The following is a 22701-nucleotide window of genomic DNA, read 5'->3' as shown; positions in this document are numbered from 1 at the left end:
TCCTCGTGAACCCCCTGTGCGGTCTCTCCTGCGGACGAATTCCCAGCGGATCCTCCTTAACAAGTCTCGAGGAGAATGTCCCGAGAAGCATGTCCGAGGTTGTATGAATAATTCCCACATTGTACAAGTCAATTATAACCTGGATGGCGTCGTGGGGCCAGCGGTCGCATTACATGAGGATTGGAAACGGGAGTTGCATCTGGGGAGGCGTTACTTACAGGATACGAGCGTAAGATTATAGAATAAAATGTCTGAATAAATAATCGACTAATATGTGATTTGCCCAAGTTTGCGCTATTGTGATTGATGCCTTCCTTACCTAATGTCTCACAACATAAGAGGCGAGGCATTGCCAAGGGCAAAAGTCGAGCTCCAATTTCAGAGACAAAGCAAGTAGTCTCAAGTGTACAACACATTGCCCACTCTGTGGATCACTGAAGGCCACGGACGCTAGTCTCGGTTACGGAGAGAGGGGGGAAATCACTTTCCCTCGAGCTCGAGCCTACCAAGCCTGGATAACTCTTTCTGCTTACAGGTATATATCTGTAGGACCGTTCATCGCCCCATTTCATGAAGTGTATGGAGTATGCAGGAGGTGATCCATTCTAGTTACGTGTACATCGTCGAGGGGATTCCCAATCTTTAGAGTTTGGAAGATTCGAGGCATACCTAAGGTTGAGAAATTTTGAAGGTTTGAAAGCCCCTGAATTGATCAAATACAGACGTTAAAAAGTAAGTAAGGCAGAGTCTACTATGGTAAAGATCTTGAGCTAGGAGACTTCTGTCTATTTGCTTATAAGGTGCTTAGATGAGACAAAAATATAATCCGTCGTGGTTTAAGAAGAGTCTACTAAAGGATTTGATTCTATTCCACTGTTTTGTTGCAATTATTGGATCTGTGAGATGTATAAGGTGAGGGGTCACTCGCTGCCCCACCAAAACTCAGGATTCCGCCATCGGCGCCACCACCGCTGAGCATGAATGCATGCTGCTCTTCCTCACGATTGCAACATTTTGGACTCCCCGCCAGAACCCTTTTCTCAATTTAATGCGACCAGATATCTCACGATGCATATCCTCGTAAGCCCCGACCCGTCAATGATGCTCAAAACCTCCGCTGGAGAAGGCTAATAATTACTCCTCCACAGATAGTAAATGACGACGGACCCCCCTCAACCCAATCCTCACCCTACGTCCACTCCCTCGTCCAATCACTCCAAGAATCAGGCCATCTCGTGTCCGTCGTCCTTCCCCACACCCAACGCTCATGGATTGGCAAAGCCCACATGATCGGCCAGACCGTCAAGCCAACCTACTTCCGCCCCGGCACGCTTCACCAAGACGACGGCACCACACACTCCCGCCCTCTACCGGCTGGCTCGAAAGAACAAGAGGAATGGGTGCTGGTGGATGGTACGCCCGCGAGTTGTGTGCAGATAGGACTATATCATTATTTCCATGACCGCGGCCCAATCGACCTGGTTGTCAGTGGCCCGAATTATGGACGTAATTCTACGGCGGTGTTTAGTCTGAGTAGTGGGACGTTGGGAGGTGCGTTGGAGGCTGCTGTTTGTAAGAGGAGAGCTATTGCTCTCAGCTATGCCTTCTTCAGTAAGGAAAGGCCAGGACTCCCCGATTCAGCAAGGGATCCGGAGATTATTGCTGCAGCGTCGAAGCTGTCGGTGCGGTTGATTGAGCATCTGTATAAAGGTTGGGGAGAGGATGTGGATCTATATTCGATTAATGTGCCATTGGTGGCAGGGGTGGATAGTAGGAAGGTTATGTGGACGAATATGCTGCAGAATTATTGGGGGGAGGGGAGCTGTTTCAAGGAGGTTGAGGATGATGAGGGGACGGCTGATGAGGAGGAGCAGATGATTAGGGAAAGAGAAGAAGGGTCGGGGACTCCTGAAGAAAATGTTACACGGCATACACACAAACACTTCAAATGGGCGCCAAGGTTTACGGATGTGTATAAGTCGGTTGAGCAAGCTGGTCCTGGGAATGATGGTTGGGCAGTGAAAGAGCATTACACAAGGTCAGAATGTCCCAGACACATAAACGGTCCAAGTTACTAACGAGATGCAGTGTTACTCCATTAAAAGCGAATTTTATGCATGCAGCGGCGCAAACAGAGGGAGAGCTGAAGCTGTGAGTTTTAGCATAGCATTGGGAGCATTAGACCGAGCATGTTAGACCAATACAAATATCTCTACCACAATAGCAGAACACACTCTGACTCGTGATTTCCAGGCCATCATCTCAATCCACATCCACAAGCACACTAGGAATGGAGAACCTCTCTTTGACCACCAGACCAGCAAATCACTTTTACGCCCTCATCAACTATGAAGATGAATACGTACAACCCTTGATTCTCTCAACCCTCAAATCCCGCTTCCCAGAGGATTCCTATACCCTGATATCGAATATCGAAGACCTACCATCCCCCACAACTCCATTTCTCCAAATCAGTTCCTACGAAACCCTGCCCTTCACACAAGCCATGTCCTACCCAACCAGTACTCTCATCAACGCCTATGTTATCCGCAAAGCCTTAATCCGCAAACACTACCTAAGCACCACAGCTTACAATTGGATCGCCAAACACCCCGGCAGCATCTTAAAGACAAACATCAAGCCAGCCTGCGATTTCGAGCTCGATTACGCCGAGTTCCTCGATGAGGCTCTGGTAGAAGCATGGGAATTACAAGAGAGCTTTACGAAGAACGAAGGCAAAGAGCCAGCGGAAAGAGAATGGTGGATCTTGAAACCAGGAATGAGTGATCGCGGGCAAGGCATCCGACTCTTCAGCACCGAGGCCGAGCTCCAAGGCATCTTTGAAGAGTGGGAAGCTGAACGGCCTGATTCTGATGACGATGAAGAGCAAGAAGAAGAAGAGGAGGAAACAAGGGAAGATGGGGAAGGGAAGGGGAAAGGAGGGGATTACATAGTAACATCCCACCTCCGCCACTTCATCGCACAACCCTACATCCACCCACCGCTCCTCGCAGCTTCCTCGGCCGCGAAATTCCACATCCGGACCTACGTGCTCGCCTCCGGCTCCCTCTCCATCCACGTCTACAAGCCCATGCTCGCGCTCTTCGCCTCCACTCCCTACACAGCCCCCTGGACCTCGTCCGACCTCTCCGCACACCTAACAAACACATGTCTGCAATCCCCCTCTGCCTACCCTCCCGTAAAAGCCTTCTGGTCTCTCGATCTACAACAGGAGATCAAGGACAATGTGTGGAGTCAGATATGTGAGACTACCGGTGAGGTGTTCGAGGCGGCTGCTAAGGGCATGATGGTGCATTTCCAGACGCTGCCGAATGCGTTTGAGGTCTTTGGCGTGGATTTCCTAGTCGATGAGCGGGGCACGGCGTGGTTGTTGGAAATCAATGCGTTTCCGGATTTTAGGCAGACTGGGGATGAGCTCAGGGGCGTTGTGGCGGGGCTTTGGGATTGTGTTGTGGGGAGGGTTGTGGGGGAGTTCTTTGGGGTTGGGGAGGAGAATGGGGTGGGGGAACATGGAGATGGGGATCTGGTGTGTGTTAGGAAGGTGGAGTTGGGGAGGAAGTCGTAGGAATGAATGGCTGTGTTTATAACAATAGTAGAATAAAAATACGAGGTGCTCAAGCAGATTCGGTAGTACTTACTTCATTAGTATCAGTGTGCGAAGTACTTTGACTTCGTGGTGTTGGGATTTGATGGTAAGGTTGATACTGTACTTCAATCGAAATGGCATTCAACGAATAGAGGGCTTGTAAAAGAGAGCACCTGGAGAGCAACGTGTAGACTTGTGGTAGGAAGACGAGCAGGCACATAACGCTGAGGCTACCAGGGAAGAAGCAAAGGTGAGAAGTATGCGAATAGAAGTAGAAGTATAGATGACAATATACACTTGAATGCGTAATAAACCAAGGCCTTAGATTTTGTTGTAGTTTCAAGATTGTGGGTAAAATAGAGATGTAGAAATCACTTCATGTCAGTCTAAAAAGTTTAGGTGGGAAACGAAATCTCGCATGTAATGTACCTGGACCTAATAAAACCGTCATGAAACAGGATTGTGAGAACAACCAAATACAGAGACCAAGGAAAGCCCGTCCGTCACATAGCATGTACCATAGTGCATACCATTAAATCCCCATATGGTCCGAACATCCTCCAGCCCACATTCCGTAACTTAACTCCTCGAACGCCATTTCTGCTCCAAGTTGCAGTCAAAGACAAAGGGTATCAGAACGTGAAGTCATTCCAGTAGGTACATTTAGTGACTGGCCGGCTTCTTTGTTCTTAACCGTCGTTGCATGCGTTGGAGAATCCATCCCTGACGGGACCTCTACTTCTTCACGGTCTTAGCCTTGGGCTTTGCTGCGGCGCCATCAGTACCCTTGATCTTCTTGGTACCAGCAGCCTATCAAAAGTATTGTGTTAGTCAAAGTGTCTGATGGGCTTACTTGGATTGGAAGTGAATGATATGAAAATATGTGGGGGATGGTTGCATTTCGTAGAACTTAGAAGGTCCTAAAATGGCATAACTATAATGATCAAGTACTGTCTAGCACTCGAGAGAAGTCACAAATCATTGAGGATCTGTTTTGGCAAGTTTTTTTGGGGACAGGGGTGGTGTACGCGTCGAAGCCCGCATCATAACAAAGAATTCGCAGCAACATACCTTCTTCTCAGGGTTGCCAGTGACAACTCCCTCGGCCTTCTTCACAACACCCTTTGCCTATCGAGAATGTTAGTGATGATCATGTAGAAGGAATCCAATATTTCTTACCTTCGTAGCCACAGATGTCTTCTTTGCAGGTGCCTTCTTCTTGGTGACGCCAGTTGGTTTGGCAGCCTTGGTGGTAGTCGCCGCCTTTGGCCCTCTCTTAGCACCAGTGTTTGCAGTCGCACGCTTCTTCGTGGTGGTAGTCGTCGTCTCAGGGACGGTGGGGAAGACCCTCGGTCGGGAGTTTCCTATATCTGAGGTTCAGCAGAGCTCGGGCAAGTTACGCGCTGAGCTATATCGCAAGCTGGCAGCGGCAACATAGGGATATGGTAAAAACGAACCAGTGGCTGAGCGGGTGCCTTCACGAGCCATTGCTTCCTGCAAAGGAATTAGTAATTTTGCATGTTGTGGAGGTTTGCGCTGATTTGGCGCATTTCGAGGACGCGTCTTCAGAGAACGGAATGCGACGGGAAACATGGAATACACTTACGGTGTCTGGAGACTGTTAATTTGGAGGGGTCGAAATTAGTGAGAGTATTGTCGCGCAAGTCGTAGAAGTCTGGAAATGGAGTCGGATTGGTGATTTGGGCGTTGTTGATGGCAAGTTGTGTTGGGGAAGGAGGGAAAGAAGGTCGCAAGTGTTGTTATGCAGCAGTTGCTTCGAGAAGCGCTAAAAACATGGGCGGGACAGCCGCACGGGTAAAAAGCCCTTGTTTTCAAAATATTCTTGAAAATATATAAAACTCAAGCTGAATAGATAGCTGGAGACTCGGTCTAATAATTTATTTATCAATTAACCCATTTCGTTTGGTTAAAAAAATTGTGCTTCATATGGTATGTTTCACCACGTGCTTCACCCCGTCTCTGACTCCTGTTAGCAAGTGATCGAGTAATAAATATGCCCCGCAGGTTATGAGTATACCCCTTTTCGATTCTAGTAACCGAGTGAGTCACAGAAGGGCTTTATAATAGGATTGGTGAACAAGTTCAAATATTACCAGCTTTAGAAGTGGAGTGAAGGGTTATGGTTTGTTGACTCAGGTCTCTCGATGTGTTGCAACCTGCTTGTCAAGGGCAACGAACCACAGCTAAGCAATGTTGTATGATTTCAGCTCTATGCTAGTTAGTCATGAGCAATTCGTCCTGAAACATCTCTTACGTGGCTAAGGAATGCTCTGGCGACTCTTGCAAATACACCTTCCCAATTTTCACCACACATCATCAGGCTATAGTGCCACCCTCGTCAAAGTGTGTAGATCTCGCATGACTCCTGCTCTATAGACTGTCAAAGAGCAATCTCGAGAGCTCTCCCTTTCGGATAGCCTGCGGCATGTATGATTCGAGAACAAGATGGAATTCTGGAACTGTATGTGTCTTTCAAAAGACAAGATCGAACGCAATAAAAATACCTGGAACATTGAGGAAAGATTTAGACAATTTAGGGAGATTCGTCGCTGAGAATATTACTGATTGATAATGACGCGCAAGAAAGTGGCATGAAATGCAAGATGAAAAGACGTATAAAACGCGACTCGAGGCTACTGTAGGTATTTCAAGACCTTCCATGCAAAAGTAGACGTAATGGCACTCGCTTGATTTCTCGTAACCTTTCTACATATTCTCCCATTCCACGTCTTCTAGACCTAACGACGCAAAATGTATGTACAAAGGACCTTCTTGCAAAGGTATTCAACTGTAAGTACAATAACATTCGAGCTCTTGACCTTCTGCGAAATCATGTCTATGCCTCTGCTCTCATCTTTCGGAAGAAATCCATCACTCCAGTGAACACAACGAGCAAGATACCGCCACCTGGACCTAATCTTAGGACCTTTGGTATGAACCCTTTATAGAGCGCTCCGAATCCTTCTTCCTTCATCACAGTACCCAGCGCAGGCCACGCCCAGTTGTACTTGGGAATCGTTCCGGCAACTTTTGGGCTATTCTGAATACGCGACTTGACAACATCCATAGGGGTGTTAAGAATTGTACCGACTGTCCCTCCAGTTGCACCAGACAATAAATCGTAACCCATCTGAGTTGACTTGTTGTCGGCCTTGGGAAGCAGTGCTCGAACTTGGAAGATACATCCAAAGTATCCAGCGTTCCAGAGAATATGCCTCCACAGTGTGCTCTCAAGTCCATTGTATAATGCTAGAGGCCCTTCTTGCTTGACAATCTTGGCCACACAATCAAGCATCCCACTGTATCTACCAGCAGAGGTACGGTCTTGAAGTCGAATCTTAACCAGTTCGAATGGAACTACGACAAAGGATTCGGTGGCACCGGCAGTTGCTCCTGTGAGGACCGAAAGGGATTGGTTCATCTTCTGAACGCCAAAGAGATCGCGGTAGAATTTACCCCACGCATCGTTGGCAGCAAATTTAGTCGCTCGCTTTGGTGCTTCCATCAGAATGGGTGCCGAGATACCACGATACAATCGTGAAAAGCTATTCATCTATAAGCCCCTGAATACCCTTCATACGTTGGGGGAACGTGCCCTTCATTCTTAATGATCTTTCGGAAGCAATCCACCATGCCATTGTATGCGTCATCTCCAACCGCCGCCGAGGTTTGTAGCTGCCTATAATCCCATCAACATACTGTTCCTGGTCCCTGGCAATGATCTCCGAGCTTCCGTGGGCCTTACACTCTGGTTTTGACCACATCGAGTGGGTACCTGTACCAGTCAGTATTTCAACGCGTTTTTTTGTTCGGAGAAGTGGGGGTTTACATCACTAAAATCTAGAGACGGGAAGGTTCAGCAAAGCTCTTCCTACTGCCGATGTGTGTAAACTTACCTCAGAGACACCAGCGACCGCGCCTAGACATATTGTGAGCTTCAATGGGCAAGGGCGAGGGAGTAGGTAGCTTCATTACCTGCGGCGAACTGGTAGATGAATGGTAATGGCTTATCGGAAGACATGGCTGCGGACTGGGGGATGTGTTCTTAGTTTTAGTTTACAAACCTCGCAGGTTGACAAAAGCCTCAAATGAAGCTATATATGAGGCGGTTCAGACGTAGCTGGTAGTTCAATGAGCTGGAGAAAGTAAGTATATGCAGCGGGGAAGGAATCAGCAAGTTGGCTGGTGCCGGCCGTCCGATAAGGGTCGTCTCTCTATCAAAGCCTAGCTGTAGCTTTATCAAATGGGGCTTACCGCTAAACTCACACGTAAAGTCGCGTCTGCTAAAGGAAAGCGCGCCTGCGCGAGCCGTGACCTGGAGAACAGCCCAAAACAAAACATACATCTCTGCGTCATTGGGACCTGTCCTGTCCCATCCTATCTTGATGTCCTTGCAACATTCGATGTGTCGCAAAGAGAACAATGCCTCTGCAGAAGTCGTTCTCAGACCAGAATTATTCTGCTAAGGCAAGAGTGAGTTCTCCGTCTCTAGATCCACAAAACTCAGTCAAGACTCTATGCTAATACTATATAGCAAAAGCAGCAGAATCGTCCACAATGGAGCCGAAATAAGAGCTTCCCAGGACAGCAGCCTCCAAAGCAAAACCCCCCGTCGAAACCTCTGCAGGAGAAGCCACATGTTCCAGTCTCAACGGCTACCAAGAACAAGCTCAATGTGTTCCAATTCGGCGATTCGAAGGCGGTGTCCTCAGAGAAGGTCGTGATAAACCTGCTATCCAATGATGACAAGGAGAATGCGGATTCGGGCAGTAGAGGTGGCCCTCAAATTGTCCCCGAGGGAAAGAAAAATATATCAGAAGAGCAGGCTGCTCTAGCAGATCTGCCAATGGCGAATTTACCCTCGACCCCTGGAAGCAGACTGGCACTTCCGGACCTGATTGGAATGGGGGATATTATACGAGCAGTTCAAAACGTATCTCCGGACGAGCGTATAGAATGGGATTACGACAAGGACAACGAACCAACCTCTTCGTCATCTTTCCGGGGCATCAGGAGAGCAAAGAAACGAGCGAGAAGTTCCTCACCAGTGAACTCTTCACCAGCCCTCGCCTCAAATCACTTCTCTGCTAAGAGTGGAACTGCAAATCCACAAGTCGACCCGGGATCAGAACTCTGGGGCCGCTATTCCCTCAACGGATCTAATGCTCTTACCCCTCAGGGCCCATCGGTCCCTGCATTGGCACATTTGATGCAGACGTCTTCGCCCCAGCCCTCGAAGGAAGGAACGACCCCAAGATCAACAAATGGGTTTAGAAGAGCCAACAGCTGCGGCAACCAATTTCCCAAGCGCCGAAGACTCTGTGGCCCTGAGGATGGTGATGTATTCACAGAGTCAGCAAGTATTGGGCCGTCGAAGCTTTCAGTCCTGATTGAGAGAGTCCAAGAAGGCATGACTCAACCCAAACGGTCTTCAACTGAGAGCTCCAGATCGCCAAATGTATTATCGGCAGAGAGATCATCCCCTACCGATGAAAATAACTCGCCAATGCATCACAAAGAACGCCGTGGGGCGAAGGCTATGAAGGCTATGGCAGCGAATTCCGTACCCCAAAATTCACAGGTGACAAGCTACGATTTCGATAGAACTTCTCAGCCCAAGGGAGCTCCGGCGAAGTCGGACTCTTCAGACTACGGAGACTTTGATGATGACGAGCTTGACGCAACCTTTCTCGAAGTACTGGAATCAAACCCAACGCAGCCCATATTGGAGAACACGATAACATCAAACTCCATTACACGGATTAACCCCTTTTCAAAATCACCGCAAAGACACCGTAATATAAACCTACAGCCTCCATCAGTCAAGGCGTCGAAAGATTCGAGCACTCTGAAATCTACAGACGAATTTGGTGGTTTTGATGAGGATGTGTTGGGAGACGATCTTGAGCAGGTTCTCTCGCAATTCGACAGAAAAGCTCCCAGTCCGAACGTGAGGAAAGGTGCAGCTAAACCATCGGGACTGGTCAACAGTCTCGGGGCGTCAAGAAGGGTGGCGTCAGTAGCAGATTCTGATGACGAATTTGGAGATGATGGCCTAGATGAATTTGATCTTGAGGCAGCAGAAGTTGCGGCTACTCAGTCTATGCAGCAAACAGCCAATGGTCTATTACCTGTACGTACGAGATATCCATAGCAATATACAACACCCGTTTGCTAAGAATATGTTAGTCCACACAAAAACAAGCCATCCAGCGATACCTAGTCACAAGCATCATAGAATCCGAATTTGAAAATGCCTATGGAAGCAAACAGAAAGAAAAAGTAGGTCTCCATTCGAAGATCATTGCTGTGACTGACCCTGGGCTCTAGATCCTCTTCCTCCAGGCCGAGAAACAAAATACAACCGTCTTTGTTAACCTCCGCGGCTGCTGGTGGGATAGCCCAGTCACGGAAGAAGCTTATGTTCACATTATTGGGCTTTTCAAGAATGGACGTTGCATAATCGACGACGAGAACAACATGCTGATCCTACATCCTGATCATCTGATTTCCTCCACAACGGTTGCGGACTCCTTTGGCTGCTCTCGCAGGGCTGTGCTCCAAGATAGGGTTAAGGCGACGAGCGATTCTTCCCCTCCCCTAGTGTATGGTACGCTCTTGCATGAAATATTCCAAGCTGCGATGACTGCCAACAGATGGGATTCCGAGTGGTTGAGCGAGCTCATTGAAGACGTAGCCACGAGGCATGTCGAGGATCTTTATACCATTCAGATTCAGATTCCTGCGGCCATAGAACATCTACAGAGTAAGATGGCCGAGCTTCAGTCCTGGGCAGAACTGTTCATTTCCTCTAAACCAAAGGTATGTCAACTACTTGTTACTAGAAGATATAGACTAACTCTTATATAGCCCGAAGCCATAATCAAAGCCAGACATGGCGAGAAGGCCACCATGTGCGTCAGCAAATTGCTTGATGTCGAGGAACATGTCTGGTCGCCAATGTACGGTCTCAAGGGCAACATTGATGCTACTGTTCAAGTCACAATGAAAGAAGGCAGCAAGAGCAGAACACTGACTGCCCCATTTGAGGTCAAGACCGGCAAAAATCCGAGTGCTTCACACAGAGCACAAACCACTCTTTATAATCTTCTTTTGTCTGACCGGTATGATGTTGAGATCGCGTACGGTATCCTTTATTACATGGAAACATCGGAAACAATCAGAATACCGGCAATTCGGCACGAACTTCGCCATATGATCATGCAGCGTAATGATCTCGCTTGCTTTGTACGGGAACGGCATTCACATCTACCTCCTATGTTAAAAAAGGAACACATGTGTAACCGATGTTATGCGAAGACGACTTGTTTTATATATCACAGACTTGCTGATGATGGGAATGGCGAGACGAGTGGATTAAAAGCGAAATTCGATGATGTCGTGAAGCATCTGACTCCAAAACATAAGGAGTTCTTCCTGAAATGGGATGACTTGCTCACGAAGGAAGAGAAGGAATGTCTCAAGCATCGAAGGGAGCTGTGGACAATGCTAAGCTCCGAACGAGAAAAACTGGGAAGATGCTTCTCCAGCGTGATCATCGAGCCTGGCTCTGCCTATGAAGATCAGAACAATCCCAAGATCAACCGATTCCAATATGTCCTCATCAAAGGAGCAGATGCTGCAGAAGTATCATTTATCGATTCTCAGATTGGGGTTGGAGAACCGATAGTAATATCGGACGAGAAGGGACACTTTGCTCTTGCAAATGGTTATGTAACGAAGGTACGAAAGCATCGAATTACCGTTGCTGTGGATCGTCGTCTGCACAATTCCCGCATCCGCCAGCCTGGATTCGACGAACACGATAACCAAGTATTCGCAAGCATCATGGAAGTAGGAGCAGACGGATCAAGAATTGTCGGGTCCGCAAGAAAGAACCCCGAAGAGCCAGTCAAGTACAGACTTGACAAGGACGAATTTAGCAATGGTATGGCTCTCGCCAGGAACAACATAGTTCAGACAATGGCAGACGGGCCCTTTGGTTCTCGCCAAATCCGTGGTCTGGTGGTAGATCTCAATGCGCCAAGCTTCAAGACGAATTCCACCGCATACGTCTTGAAAGATCGAGAGAACATCAATATTGACCAGAGGAGAGCCATTCAAAAGGTGATGAGCGCTGAGGACTATGCCCTCGTCCTCGGAATGCCCGGGACAGGCAAGACCACTACCATCGCCCATATCATCCGAGCGCTTGTTTCTCAGGGAAAGAGCGTTCTGCTCGCGTCTTACACACATTCGGCTGTTGACAACATTCTCCTAAAACTGAAGGATGATCAAATTCCTATCCTGCGACTAGGCACCTTTGCGAAGATTCATCCGGAAGTACGGGAATTCACAACGCTTGCGGTAGAAAACAAAACTTCATTCGACGAGATCAGAAGTGCCTGGCACGACACTCCAATAGTAGCCACTACCTGTCTCGGCATCAATCACGCCATCTTCAATGAACGCACATTCGACTACTGTATCGTCGATGAAGCCTCTCAGATCACCCTTCCTGTCTGCCTCGGACCCATCCGCCTCGCTCGAACATTCATCCTGGTCGGCGACCACAACCAGCTCCCACCACTTGTCCAAAACGAAGAAGCTCGCATAGGGGGTCTGGATATTAGTCTCTTCAAGCATCTATCAGACATGCATCCGAGTTCAGTCGTCTACCTCGAGCACCAATACCGAATGTGCGAAGACGTACAGGCTTTAAGCAACGCCCTCATCTACGGCGGGCGACTTAAATGTGGAAATGCAGAAGTTGCAGCCCGCAGTCTCGAAGTTCCTAACTTCGACGGCCTAAGAAACCGTCACTTCAGCCCCTCTACCATCTCCCGCAGCCAGAAATCCATCTGTCTTGGCGGCTTCATGAAAGGCAGATGCTGGATCCGCGACCTTATCTCCCCAGAAATCAAAGTAGCCTTCATAAATACCGACCCCTTAGTCCCTCTTTCAAGAGAAGAATCGAGGGGTAACGGAACCGTCAATCCCACAGAAGTCAAGCTTTGCGTCCAGCTCGTAGAGTCCCTCCTCAGTGTCGGCGTCCCAGCTTCAAGCATAGGCGTCATGACGCACTACCGCTCACAACTTGCGCTCCTGCAACACGGACTCCGCTCACACACTGATGTGGAAATGCACACCGCAGATCGGTTCCAAGGCAGGGACAAAGAAGTCATCATCTTGTCACTTGTACGCTCGAATGAGGCGAAAAGTATTGGTGACTTGCTGAAGGATTGGAGGAGAATCAATGTAGCGTTTACGCGTGCTAAGAGTAAGTTGCTTGTTGTTGGCTCAAGGGAGACGCTGAAGGGGAATGGTGATGATGAGATGGTGTCAAAGTTCGTGGGGTTGATGGAGGAGAAGGATTGGATCTATAACTTGCCTAATGATGCGATGGATAATCATTATTTTGAAGAGGTTGGCACGCAAGCTACACAGGCTACTGCTAGTGCTGTTAGCAATCATGGTGGTACGCAGCTCAAGGGTTTTGAGCATGGAGATACCGGTATGCGGAAAGAGAAAACGATTACTGGCAAGAGGAAGTTCGGCAGTGAGGCCCATGGCAAAGAGAATGCCGGAGGTACGAGACAGCCCAACAAGAGAGTCGTGGGGCAAAAGCCATTCAAACCACCGGCAATGTCGGTGATGGGGAATATCCTTAATGAGGAGTTGGGTTAGGTTATGCATAGGATATTTAAAAGCGAGGCATTCAGGATTAGCATAGAATTTTGAATATTGCTACAGTAGGGTAGTACAATCATTGGGATATCAACGTAGCGAATGAACAAATTATTATCAACGCCTTTTTCCTGTCTACTCGCAAGTACAGGCTACTCCTTCCTCATCTCCGCCGTTCGCTAGTGATATCTTCATACTCTATCTCATCCATCCCATCCATCCCACCAATATCAAACCTGTCTCACAAATTAGCAAATATCCCACTACCACCTCTCGCTCGTTCTCTCCTTTCTTTCACCCTCTTTCATCACTCAACACAAGAAATCAAGCAAAACTCACCCCTGCTCTCCAACAATCTCCTTCGTATACCGAATCAGCGCCTCCAGCTGCCTCACACACCCTGTCAAACTCTGACTATAGCTATAACTATAAATCTGACTCCATTTGCGTCCCTCACCCTCACTTCCCCCGCTCTGAACACGCTCGATCTCGCGGGTCTGTGCTTGCTCGGCTTCGATCTCGGCCATTTTATCGAGTAGGCGTTTGCGTGCTAGGGCTGCGGAGGGCAGGTATCGCTGTGTTTCAAATTGATTAGCACTGAACGACAAGGAGATACTAGGATATGCTAGAAGTGGGAAACGGGAGGGGGGGGAGGGAAGGGGTGATTGTCACGATACGGGTACTTTTCTATCACCCCTCAATGCCCCAGCGAGCACATATAGATTCATTAGTATAGCAGCTACGGCATCCCGTCTATACGCGAGTAGACTCTCGGCCGCTTGCTCGTTGTTGTCGGATATGTAGTGAGGGTGGAAGAAGAGGGATGATTGGCGGACGGAGACGAGGTATTCGAAGAAGCGCTCGGTGGAGTCGATGAGCGCGGAGTAGGGGAGCGGGTTGAAGGGTGCGCGGAGACGGATTTCGTGACGTGTTAGGGCCTAGGTGAGTTAGTTGAGGAAGGGTAGAAGAGGGGAGGGGAAAACAAAGGAGGTGTACCATTAGTTGGCGGATTCGGACGAAGCCTTCGCGGAGGCGTCCTTCTAGCATTTCTACAAGAGAACAAGTCAGACAATTTAAGATAGCCAATGAAAGATGGAACAACATAGGAGCTGGAGATGGGAGAAAATGCAGCGTACCTGATCTCTCGATATCCTCTTTCCCCGGTTCATCTCCTTGCTCATAGTAAACGTATTTCGCAACGACACCTCGGTATATTATACTCGAGTAAATCATCATGCCCGAGAGAGCTTTTCGGAGCTCATGTCTTGCAACGAAAGGCCATAAAATCCAATTGACGATAACAGCTGCTACGACACCGACAACGAATGCAGCTCCTCGGGTCCAAGCAATGTGTGCCACGGAAGGAAGCCCATCTACAGCCTTCGCTCCTAGAGAAACGACTATAAATGATATGCAGCCCACAATGCCGGAACGAGGATGTTGGCTTTGTGTGAATCTATATATCATGGGTATCATGTAGATAGCTGCAAATGCTGCCATCACATAGGGGTTGCCATCGCGAGCTCCATATGCTAGGCCTCCCCATACAGCCCCAAGAACCCCACATAAAGCACGAGTGACTAGGTCCTGGAAGTTCCCACCGATTCTGGGAGTTTCTTAGCCTACGAGGATATCTTTTTAGGATAGAATTACTCACCTTGGATGAGCCATCACCCAAACTAGAATAACTCCCCACCAGCTCTCGTTTTGATTCCACCAGCCTCTACTTTGGTCCAGCCACGCTGGTACTGATAGCAAAGACGTAACTATTATAATCTTAAGGGCGTGTCTAGTCTCAAACCCTTGGAGACGATGTAAGACGGACCAGAGCTTGTATCGAAATCGCTGTTTCTTCGGCGAGCTTCGGTCCATAGCAACATCCTCCTCTTCCACATACTTTCCCAATGTCTCAGCGCGCGTAATTCCTGGGTCCGGGTCTTTTTCTTTCTCGTGATGGCGTGGTAGAGGTTTGTAGACATTGGCCATACCCTTCATGGTCCTTGCTAATTGTGACTGGCTTCGAAAATAATGACCTGCTGTGACACCACCTCGATCGTGCCTCACCTGAGCGTTAGTTCGTTGTAGCGCTTTCCCGAATGGATACGAAGGAAGATATATCCGCCATCCTCCGTGTCGTTGTTGCATTTGCATAACCTTGACGAGCAGTGCTTCTACGCTATTCGCTGCTAGTCTGATTGGGTGTATGAAAAGGAAAAGTTCCACAACTTGTGGATGGTTTGAGTAAGTTGGTGGAAGTGCCGGATTATGCATTAAAGAGTCTTCCGCTTCGTCATATTTGATCATGACTTTCCGAATTTTGGTTAATGCTCCGAGTATATCGGATTTGATCGATTCAGGCGGCCCTAAATACTGTCGGTATCCGGACATGCTCATTAACACAGCATCGCATCTCGCCAGTGACTTTCTCATCCACGAGAGAAGATCCGAGGTGGGATCAGCTAGTTTACTTGCCACCAACTTCACTGCCCGCTCCTCTGTATTTGATCTTGATAATGATGGGCGCCGAGGGGAATCATCGACGTTGATGACAATTTCGCCGTGCGATTTTGGGGATCTCTCTATTGGCGCCTGCTCGTTTTGCCTTTTTGTCTCCATCTCATCAAACAGATGGGTTTCAGTACTCAAAGATAGCAGTGATCTGATGACGGCCTGCATCAGGTTTCGCAATTCCATAACATCTGTCGGGCGGAAGCGAGTTAAAGAGATATCCAAGACCAAATCTCTGTATGCTTGTGAGAGGTTCACAAAGGTCCAAGCCATCTGCCGATGCTGGGTAATGTTGTCTGGTTGAGGGAGCACTAGCCCTTCTTGCATGACCCTAAAGGCATCATGGAGAGCTACCGCGAGAGGCCTCGCTCCAGCATCTGGATATAAAGTGCAGCATATCAAGAGTGATAGAGCTTGTCCAAACAGCCAAGGAATAGCATAATCAAACAATTTCCTCCAAGCAATGGCTTTTGAGGTGTCTGCTAGACAGGTATAAATGACAGCGATACCAGCACAAAGTACCATTTGGTACACTCTAATATAGTAGCTTCTAAGGGCCGCAATTATACCCATAAAAATAACGAGAAATGCTGCTAGAATACCCCCATATCCTCTCCTTGCCACGGCCGTGGAATCAGACAGCCACAGTGCGAAAGCTCCCCATCCAAGACCAATAGCAGTCCCAAGGATTGTGAGCAGAGTTCCATCGATCTGAGCTCCGATTGTCCGTCCAGGGTGGTTGATTAAGGCAGACAGGACCATAATATACGAATATCGTCCCAACCATATCCGGATTGAAGGAACGAGACATAGAATGTAGGCAATGAAGAAAGCCAGAAATGATTTGGTCAACTTGATCCCGGCTCGGGTAGTTACGACAGCTGTCGCAACGTTCTTAATTGATTGCCATTGGCCTGGCAAAAAAGCTTTGGGGGAAAGAGGATTTCGTGTCTTGAAAGCAGCCGGCAATGTATATTCTGCATCCTTCATGAGGGTTTCATAATTCACCTTGGGAGGTTTGAAGAAGGAAGCATCGAAGAAGCCATCTCGAAGTTCTTCGACTCCGTAGGTTTCGAGATCTAAGTTGAGATCTTGAAGTAGACTTTCTAGATGGCTATGGCTCATGCTGGGACGAGGAGAGCCAGGAGTCGAATTTCCAGGGCTTTTGAGGGATGATCTTGATCGGCGAGCACTTCGGCTGTAAGAGCCCATATAAATACTGGATGCAGCGGACCTTGGCCCATCGGTGGGAGCCGGTAATTGAACATGTCGTGTAGAACCAGTCCGTGGAAAGCGCCGACGGTGCATTCGAGGTGCATTGTCAGCGCCGTGTGGTGCTTCTGCAGTGTCCCGTCCTGGCCCGGCGGAGGGAGGTGAGAAGAGAAGCTGAGGCGCCTCGCTGCTTTCTTTGGCAGAAGCCATTGCCCCTTTTCATATTGAAAGTATCTGTAAGGCTGCTTTGTAAGCGATTAAAGTCTGTAATGGGTCGATGTTAAGTTTTTGGTGGTTGGATCACGCTTTCCAGGATTCGATCCATATCTAAAGGTTATCTATCATATCTTTTCGTCGGGAGCTACTGTACGCTACGTACAGTACAGTAGTACTTAGAGGTACTTACCGCATTCGGGATTAGCCTCTTTTCTTTTCTTTTCGTCTCGTTTTCGCCGACAACGCCTGCCTCGCCTCGCTTAAAGCTTGTGGCAATTGGTGTGAATTCACTTCTGCGCTTCAAGACACTCTTGACAACCTCAATTCAACATCCACAATTCAGACAATCCACATTGCGGTGCTCTGAGTCCATCCATCGACATGGACACGGCGGCCGTAAGTCAAACTTGCCTTGTCACCGGCCCCTACGATATTGTCGACACGAGCGACGACGAGTCCGAGACAACCCCGGACGCGCTGGCTGACGCTCCACGTGTTTCTGGTGTGAATGGGCTCAGCGGAAGTGTTCAAGTCAAAATCCTTGAGGCCTCTGATGATGGCTCACTTGACGGCAGTGAAGACGACGAGGAATGGGATATCGAATCTGTTTTCGAAGAGACTCTCGGCGAGATAGACGACCAATATCTCTTCCAGGGTGGTGAGTGAATACACCTGAAACTCAACATTATATGTTCGCGCTAAAAGTAGTCCACATATAGACCCAAATGCATGCACCTACGATGAGGCTATTCAATATCGAAATGACCTCCGCACTTTTGGTCCCGAGGAGTTTTGCTCAAGGACTATTGAAGCAGGAACTATCACCGCAAAGAAGTTATTGACCGCATTTAATCTTCGGCCTCCTCCGGACATGGAGGGATCACCTGACGACGCCTATTATCAACTCCTGAGCGTTGGTATAAGCCGGGAGCTATCTAAAAGAATCAAGCTTCCTCAGTACAATACCATCGACGACGCGGTTGATCTCCTAAAGCAGTCGCGCAATATCATCGTCCTCACCGGTGCTGGTATCTCCACTTCCCTTGGCATCCCTGACTTCCGATCTAAAGATATTGGTCTTTACTCAAAGCTACAGCATCTTGGTCTTAGCGATCCTCAGGAAGTCTTTGATATAAGCCTGTTCAGAGAGGATCCTACCTATTTTTACTCTGTCGCGAAGGATATTATCCCCGAAGGCGACCGATTCACCCCGACTCACAAATTCATCCACATGCTCCAGCAAAAGGGAAAGCTTCTTACAAATTACACTCAAAATATCGACAATCTCGAGAATATTGCCGGCATCTTACCCGAAAAGCTGATCCAATGCCATGGATCTTTCGCCACCGCTTCATGCATTCAATGCAAATACCAAGTCGACGGCACCGTAATTTTCCCCGACATCAGAGCCAACCGTATCCCGCGCTGCGATAAATGCATCGCACTCTTACGCGCTCAAAAGGGCGCCAATGGCATGAAGCGCAAGCGCTCTGCTAATGGCCAAGACAAGAAGCGCCGTCGATTCGACAGCAACAGTGATTCGGAAGAAGAGGAAGATTATGACATCCCCGAAGCGGGTGTAATGAAGCCCGACATTACTTTTTTCGGCGAGCCGCTCCCAACCCGCTTCTCCGAGCGCCTTACAACCCACGATAAGGACCTCGTTGACCTCGTCATTGTCATGGGCACGTCGTTGAAAGTTGCGCCTGTCTCGGACGTCGTGCCGTATCTCCCTTCTAATATCCCACAGATCTACATCTCCCGCGACCCAGTCTCGCACGTCAATTTCGACATCGATCTACTGGGCGATTGCGATATCGTGGTAGCAGAACTGTGTCGACGCGCAGGCTGGGAGCTTAATCACGAGATGGTGCCCAAGGATCAGAAGGCGGATATCAAGCTACAGGATGGCTTTACGTCTCGATACCGCTTCTCTGTTGAAAATTGAATTGTGTCCGAGAAGCATGCTGGAAGGGGTTTTCTTGAGAAGTCTGGATACCTAATGTGTTTTTGTCGTTCTTGTTAATTGGCGTTTGTGGCGAAAGAATGGAGTGAGCGGGATTTTATTTATACATGACTAGACCGAGTACAACGATCAGGGCATTTCAATATGGATCGCGACTTTACTATGTCGCATGTAAAAGCTAGGGGTGTTTCTTTGGTTTTCGGATTACAACATACAATATTTCTTTCACTACGCTACCTGCGATTCCAAACATGTATTCTTGGGAGTGGTTGGTTAGTTAGACTTATGGGAGAATCAAAAGAGACTTTGATAGTTGCATTGCATTATAATTCATATCTGGCTTGTGATGTCCCTTTTTATGTGAAGCATCAACGCGAGAGTCGGAGGTCGAGGATTTATTTGTACTGTATAGTAGGTATAAAACGGAATATGTAATACATGTATCCCGGGCATGCAAGCAAGAAACGGCAGAAGCAAGCCATCGCAAGTAAGAACCCTCCCACTCCACAGCGAAGACTGGGGAAGGTAAGACAGATAGATAGCTATTGTAGACTCCCCTTGGCATAGGCTGTGTTTAAGCATTTCCCACTGTCTGATTGATGTATTGCACGTACGGCATGTAGTATTGCATCAGATCAAATGAAAGCAGAGGGGAGGCTCGTTTTCTGATACCGTGGTTCGGACGCGACATTTAGGCCTGTGAGGGGGGTGGAGAGAGAAATGATGCTAGGGAACCGAAGGGGTTTGCAGAAGATTATTTGGTGGACAGGTTAGTTGGTAGGGATTTAGGATGGTATTTGATGTAAACCTTGACATCTAGCCAGCATACTCGTACTATCAGTCTCTCACCCGATATCTAATTCATTGCATGCGCACTTGACCCGTCCGGTCCGTTCTTCACGGATAATATTCTCGATCTCCCCCACTGTCTTGCCATCAATTTCCGGCTAGATGGCTGGAGGTTCGTAGTCAGTGTTTCTGATACCCGGGCCATGATGTGTATGGAGGCGTTGAGTGGCAGTTTGATAATGGAAAGCTAATTGCGCACCATTTTGACTTTATCGTACTGTTACAGTGCTACTCTTTTCGAGATATGTATTGTAATAATATAATGTAATGAAGCAATGGACGTCTATTGCGAGTTAGATTTCCCATCACCGCCTGTAGATGTTTAGGCACGCAAGGGGTTTAAGCTTGAAGTCTATCATATGTCATATTCGGGATGTAAGTGCTTGATTAATCTGCCTGTTTACCCTACCTTACCTAAGGTATTGATTCATTCATTAATCGTCGGTTTTCCTGCCACCGCGCAATACTGTATTTAAACAGCGTTTAATAGCTCGTTTCCAAATACTATACTATATAAAGTCCTCGCTGTTCTTCCATCCCATATAAAATGAAATGACCTCGAGCTTTAAATAAAACTTACTTGTAAGTGTAGATAGATAGATAGATAGATAGATAAATAGATAAATAGATAGATAGAAGTCTAGCATTGGTCAAAGGATACCTTCCTATGTGTTGCAAAGTGATTGACGGCATACTGTGCATGCTTCTGCCAATTCCCAACGATGTTTAGAAGACCACTGGTGGCTTCGTGGAAGGCCGGGTGCTGATTAGAACGTAACGGTGAATGTCCATAATGGCCTTAAGAAACGCTGTGGAGAGGATAGAAAGCGATTAAATAAGATTTAGTAGAATTAGTACATAAAGATGCTACGGAGGAAAGGGACGATTTGACTCTATGGGCACTAAGAGTCTGCGAGAGATATCAAAACAGAATTTCTTCGGCGCTTGAAAGGAAAGCTAGCATGAGGACGAGTGAGGGCTGATGTCCGAGACAAGTATGTCTCGGAAGCTTGCTCTGCTGCGAGATTGGAAGGCGCTTCTCATATTGACTCGATGTGGAAAGGAAAGAGGCTGCACTGCAGAGTTGGGGATTATATGCCTCGAGGCATTACCACTAGGCAGACAATCAAGCCGAGTGCTATTCATGACTGCAAAAGCTGCCTTGCCCAAACGACATAAAGGCAGATTTGATGTCAAATGGCAAAAGAGAGGGGCAGTATCGGAAAGGGGTAAATGGAACAATTGCCTTATTCAGTAAACTCGATTTTCGAAAGCCTGCCGCACAGTGATGCTTCGATATAGAGCATTCTTCCACAAAGGTAGTCTTGATTGAAATTCCTTAACTTTCTTGTTGTTTCCTTTTCACTCCGTCCACCTCTTGGATATCTACCCCACCTTTCAACATCAAAAGCTGCCTGAACAAGGCTCTGGTCTGGCTGGGTCACTCACTCACCTCACCGCTGGTGTGGGGATATGAACTATCGAAACGAGGGGCTATGCTCGGGTCGGTACAGTACACACAAGACTCGCCATCTGATTGCATTCCTGCAGGCTTATCAGACAGCGCTTAGTATTTATTCGTGCTTTGAAATGCGTTATAATCCTGAATATACTCAGAGTGTCACATAAGAAATTGGCGGAAATGCCCACAAAAGCTTATTAAGGCTCCTTTCCGGTATGGAGATCATCCTACCGGCACCTTATACGAAACCTGTAAATCATGACTTCCGGCACTTGAAGTAAAAATGCGGGTTGAGAACTACTCAGCCTCGTACACAGACCTGAATTTGATATTATCTAGAGACATTTGCCAGCAGGAGGCCATAGCATGGCATGGTAGCATATGAAGTGCCGAATGGGAGAAGAAACCTAGCCGAGTGAGTGGCAACAGGCGAGACTCAGCCCCTTTTTCTTCACTCTTCGTCTCGCCACGACCAAGTTGGTTGGTTGGTTGGCCCCTTCCCTTTACTCCTGGAGATCTGGTCTGGCGCCTCGCTTATCGCAGCTAGGATCGATGCAGCATTAGTGGCTGAAGGCTGGCGCATGGAAAGTTGAAACATGGAACATGGAACAACGGACATGTTTTGAATTTCTTCCAACCTCTTCAATTTTTTTGGAAAGGAGGGGTTGGCCGGATTTCTATGGTCCGGGCACACTTCGTATACTCTGGAAGCCAAGTCGGGAAGGAGATTGAGACATGCGATAACTGAGGCAGTTAAATTATTGGGCCAAGGTGCTAATGTTGTGCCAAGCGGGGCATTGCTGTGCTCGGCGGCGTCTGTGAACAAATTCTTCGGGAATTGAAAGAGGGAGTGGGCGTCACAAGTGGCGAGGGGAGTATAGTACGGTATTGGCATTTGTGACAAATTGTTGACTTGATACGAAGCAAAAGCAACAATCGCTACAAAGATCTTGGTGGTCTTGGTCTTGGTCTTGTGTATCGATATGAGGGGCTGTTGTGGAGAAGTTCCAACTCGAGGTAACCTCAAGTAGCTTCCAGCTATCATGTGTTGGGGCTCAGCCTCTCGGTCGTCATGAATTTTGCCTTGTCCCAGCTGTCGTGTGGTTTGTTTGCCTCACGGTCCCAGCTGGACTGTCGTAGCTGCACACCAGCGCAGATGAGAGGGGTCACTAG

The 22701-nt window shown here is 48.0% G+C and overlaps 6 protein-coding genes across 6 annotated transcripts; 3 read left to right on the top strand and 3 right to left on the bottom strand.

The window, feature by feature from the left end:
* Positions 1–1068: 1068 nt before the first annotated feature.
* Positions 1069–3586, top strand: PBY1 (putative tubulin--tyrosine ligase; the record flags this gene model as incomplete). The annotated part of the gene is made up of 4 exons (XM_031148314.1): positions 1069–1080; positions 1149–2038; positions 2089–2151; positions 2254–3586. 4 exons carry the CDS (start codon positions 1069–1071, stop codon positions 3584–3586), a joined length of 2298 nt encoding a protein of 765 aa, XP_031006961.1.
* A 756-nt stretch (positions 3587–4342) lies between these two features.
* Positions 4343–5095, bottom strand: LHYA1_G003341 (uncharacterized protein; the record flags this gene model as incomplete). The annotated part of the gene is made up of 4 exons (XM_031148313.1): positions 4343–4417; positions 4679–4735; positions 4787–4971; positions 5008–5095. 4 exons carry the CDS (start codon positions 5093–5095, stop codon positions 4343–4345), a joined length of 405 nt encoding a protein of 134 aa, XP_031006982.1.
* A 1369-nt stretch (positions 5096–6464) lies between these two features.
* Positions 6465–7649, bottom strand: ODC2 (Mitochondrial 2-oxodicarboxylate carrier; the record flags this gene model as incomplete). The annotated part of the gene is made up of 5 exons (XM_031148312.1): positions 6465–7173; positions 7374–7403; positions 7458–7468; positions 7525–7547; positions 7604–7649. The coding sequence occupies 5 exons, from the start codon at positions 7647–7649 to the stop codon at positions 6465–6467; spliced, it is 819 nt and encodes a 272-aa protein (XP_031006981.1).
* A 401-nt stretch (positions 7650–8050) lies between these two features.
* DNA2 (DNA replication ATP-dependent helicase/nuclease) lies at positions 8051–13315 on the top strand (the record flags this gene model as incomplete). The annotated part of the gene is made up of 5 exons (XM_031148311.1): positions 8051–8101; positions 8163–9761; positions 9818–9910; positions 9959–10450; positions 10499–13315. 5 exons carry the CDS (start codon positions 8051–8053, stop codon positions 13313–13315), a joined length of 5052 nt encoding a protein of 1683 aa, XP_031007014.1.
* Positions 13316–13478: 163 nt separating this feature from the next.
* On the bottom strand, positions 13479–17245 carry BRE4 (the record flags this gene model as incomplete). The annotated part of the gene is made up of 6 exons (XM_031148310.1): positions 13479–13551; positions 13655–13890; positions 13999–14253; positions 14312–14364; positions 14452–14921; positions 14973–17245. 6 exons carry the CDS (start codon positions 17243–17245, stop codon positions 13479–13481), a joined length of 3360 nt encoding a protein of 1119 aa, XP_031007015.1.
* Positions 17246–17632: 387 nt separating this feature from the next.
* On the top strand, positions 17633–19199 carry LHYA1_G003337 (NAD-dependent protein deacetylase; the record flags this gene model as incomplete). The annotated part of the gene is made up of 2 exons (XM_031148309.1): positions 17633–17909; positions 17971–19199. 2 exons carry the CDS (start codon positions 17633–17635, stop codon positions 19197–19199), a joined length of 1506 nt encoding a protein of 501 aa, XP_031007006.1.
* Between the last annotated feature and the right edge of the window lie 3502 nt (positions 19200–22701).

Source organism: Lachnellula hyalina, assembly GCF_007821495.1.
Source record: "Lachnellula hyalina strain CBS 185.66 chromosome Unknown contig00035, whole genome shotgun sequence".
Classification (NCBI taxonomy): Eukaryota; Fungi; Ascomycota; class Leotiomycetes; order Helotiales; family Lachnaceae; genus Lachnellula; species Lachnellula hyalina.
Note: the sequence above shows the minus strand (reverse complement) of the source record. Positions and strands in the feature narration are given on the sequence as shown.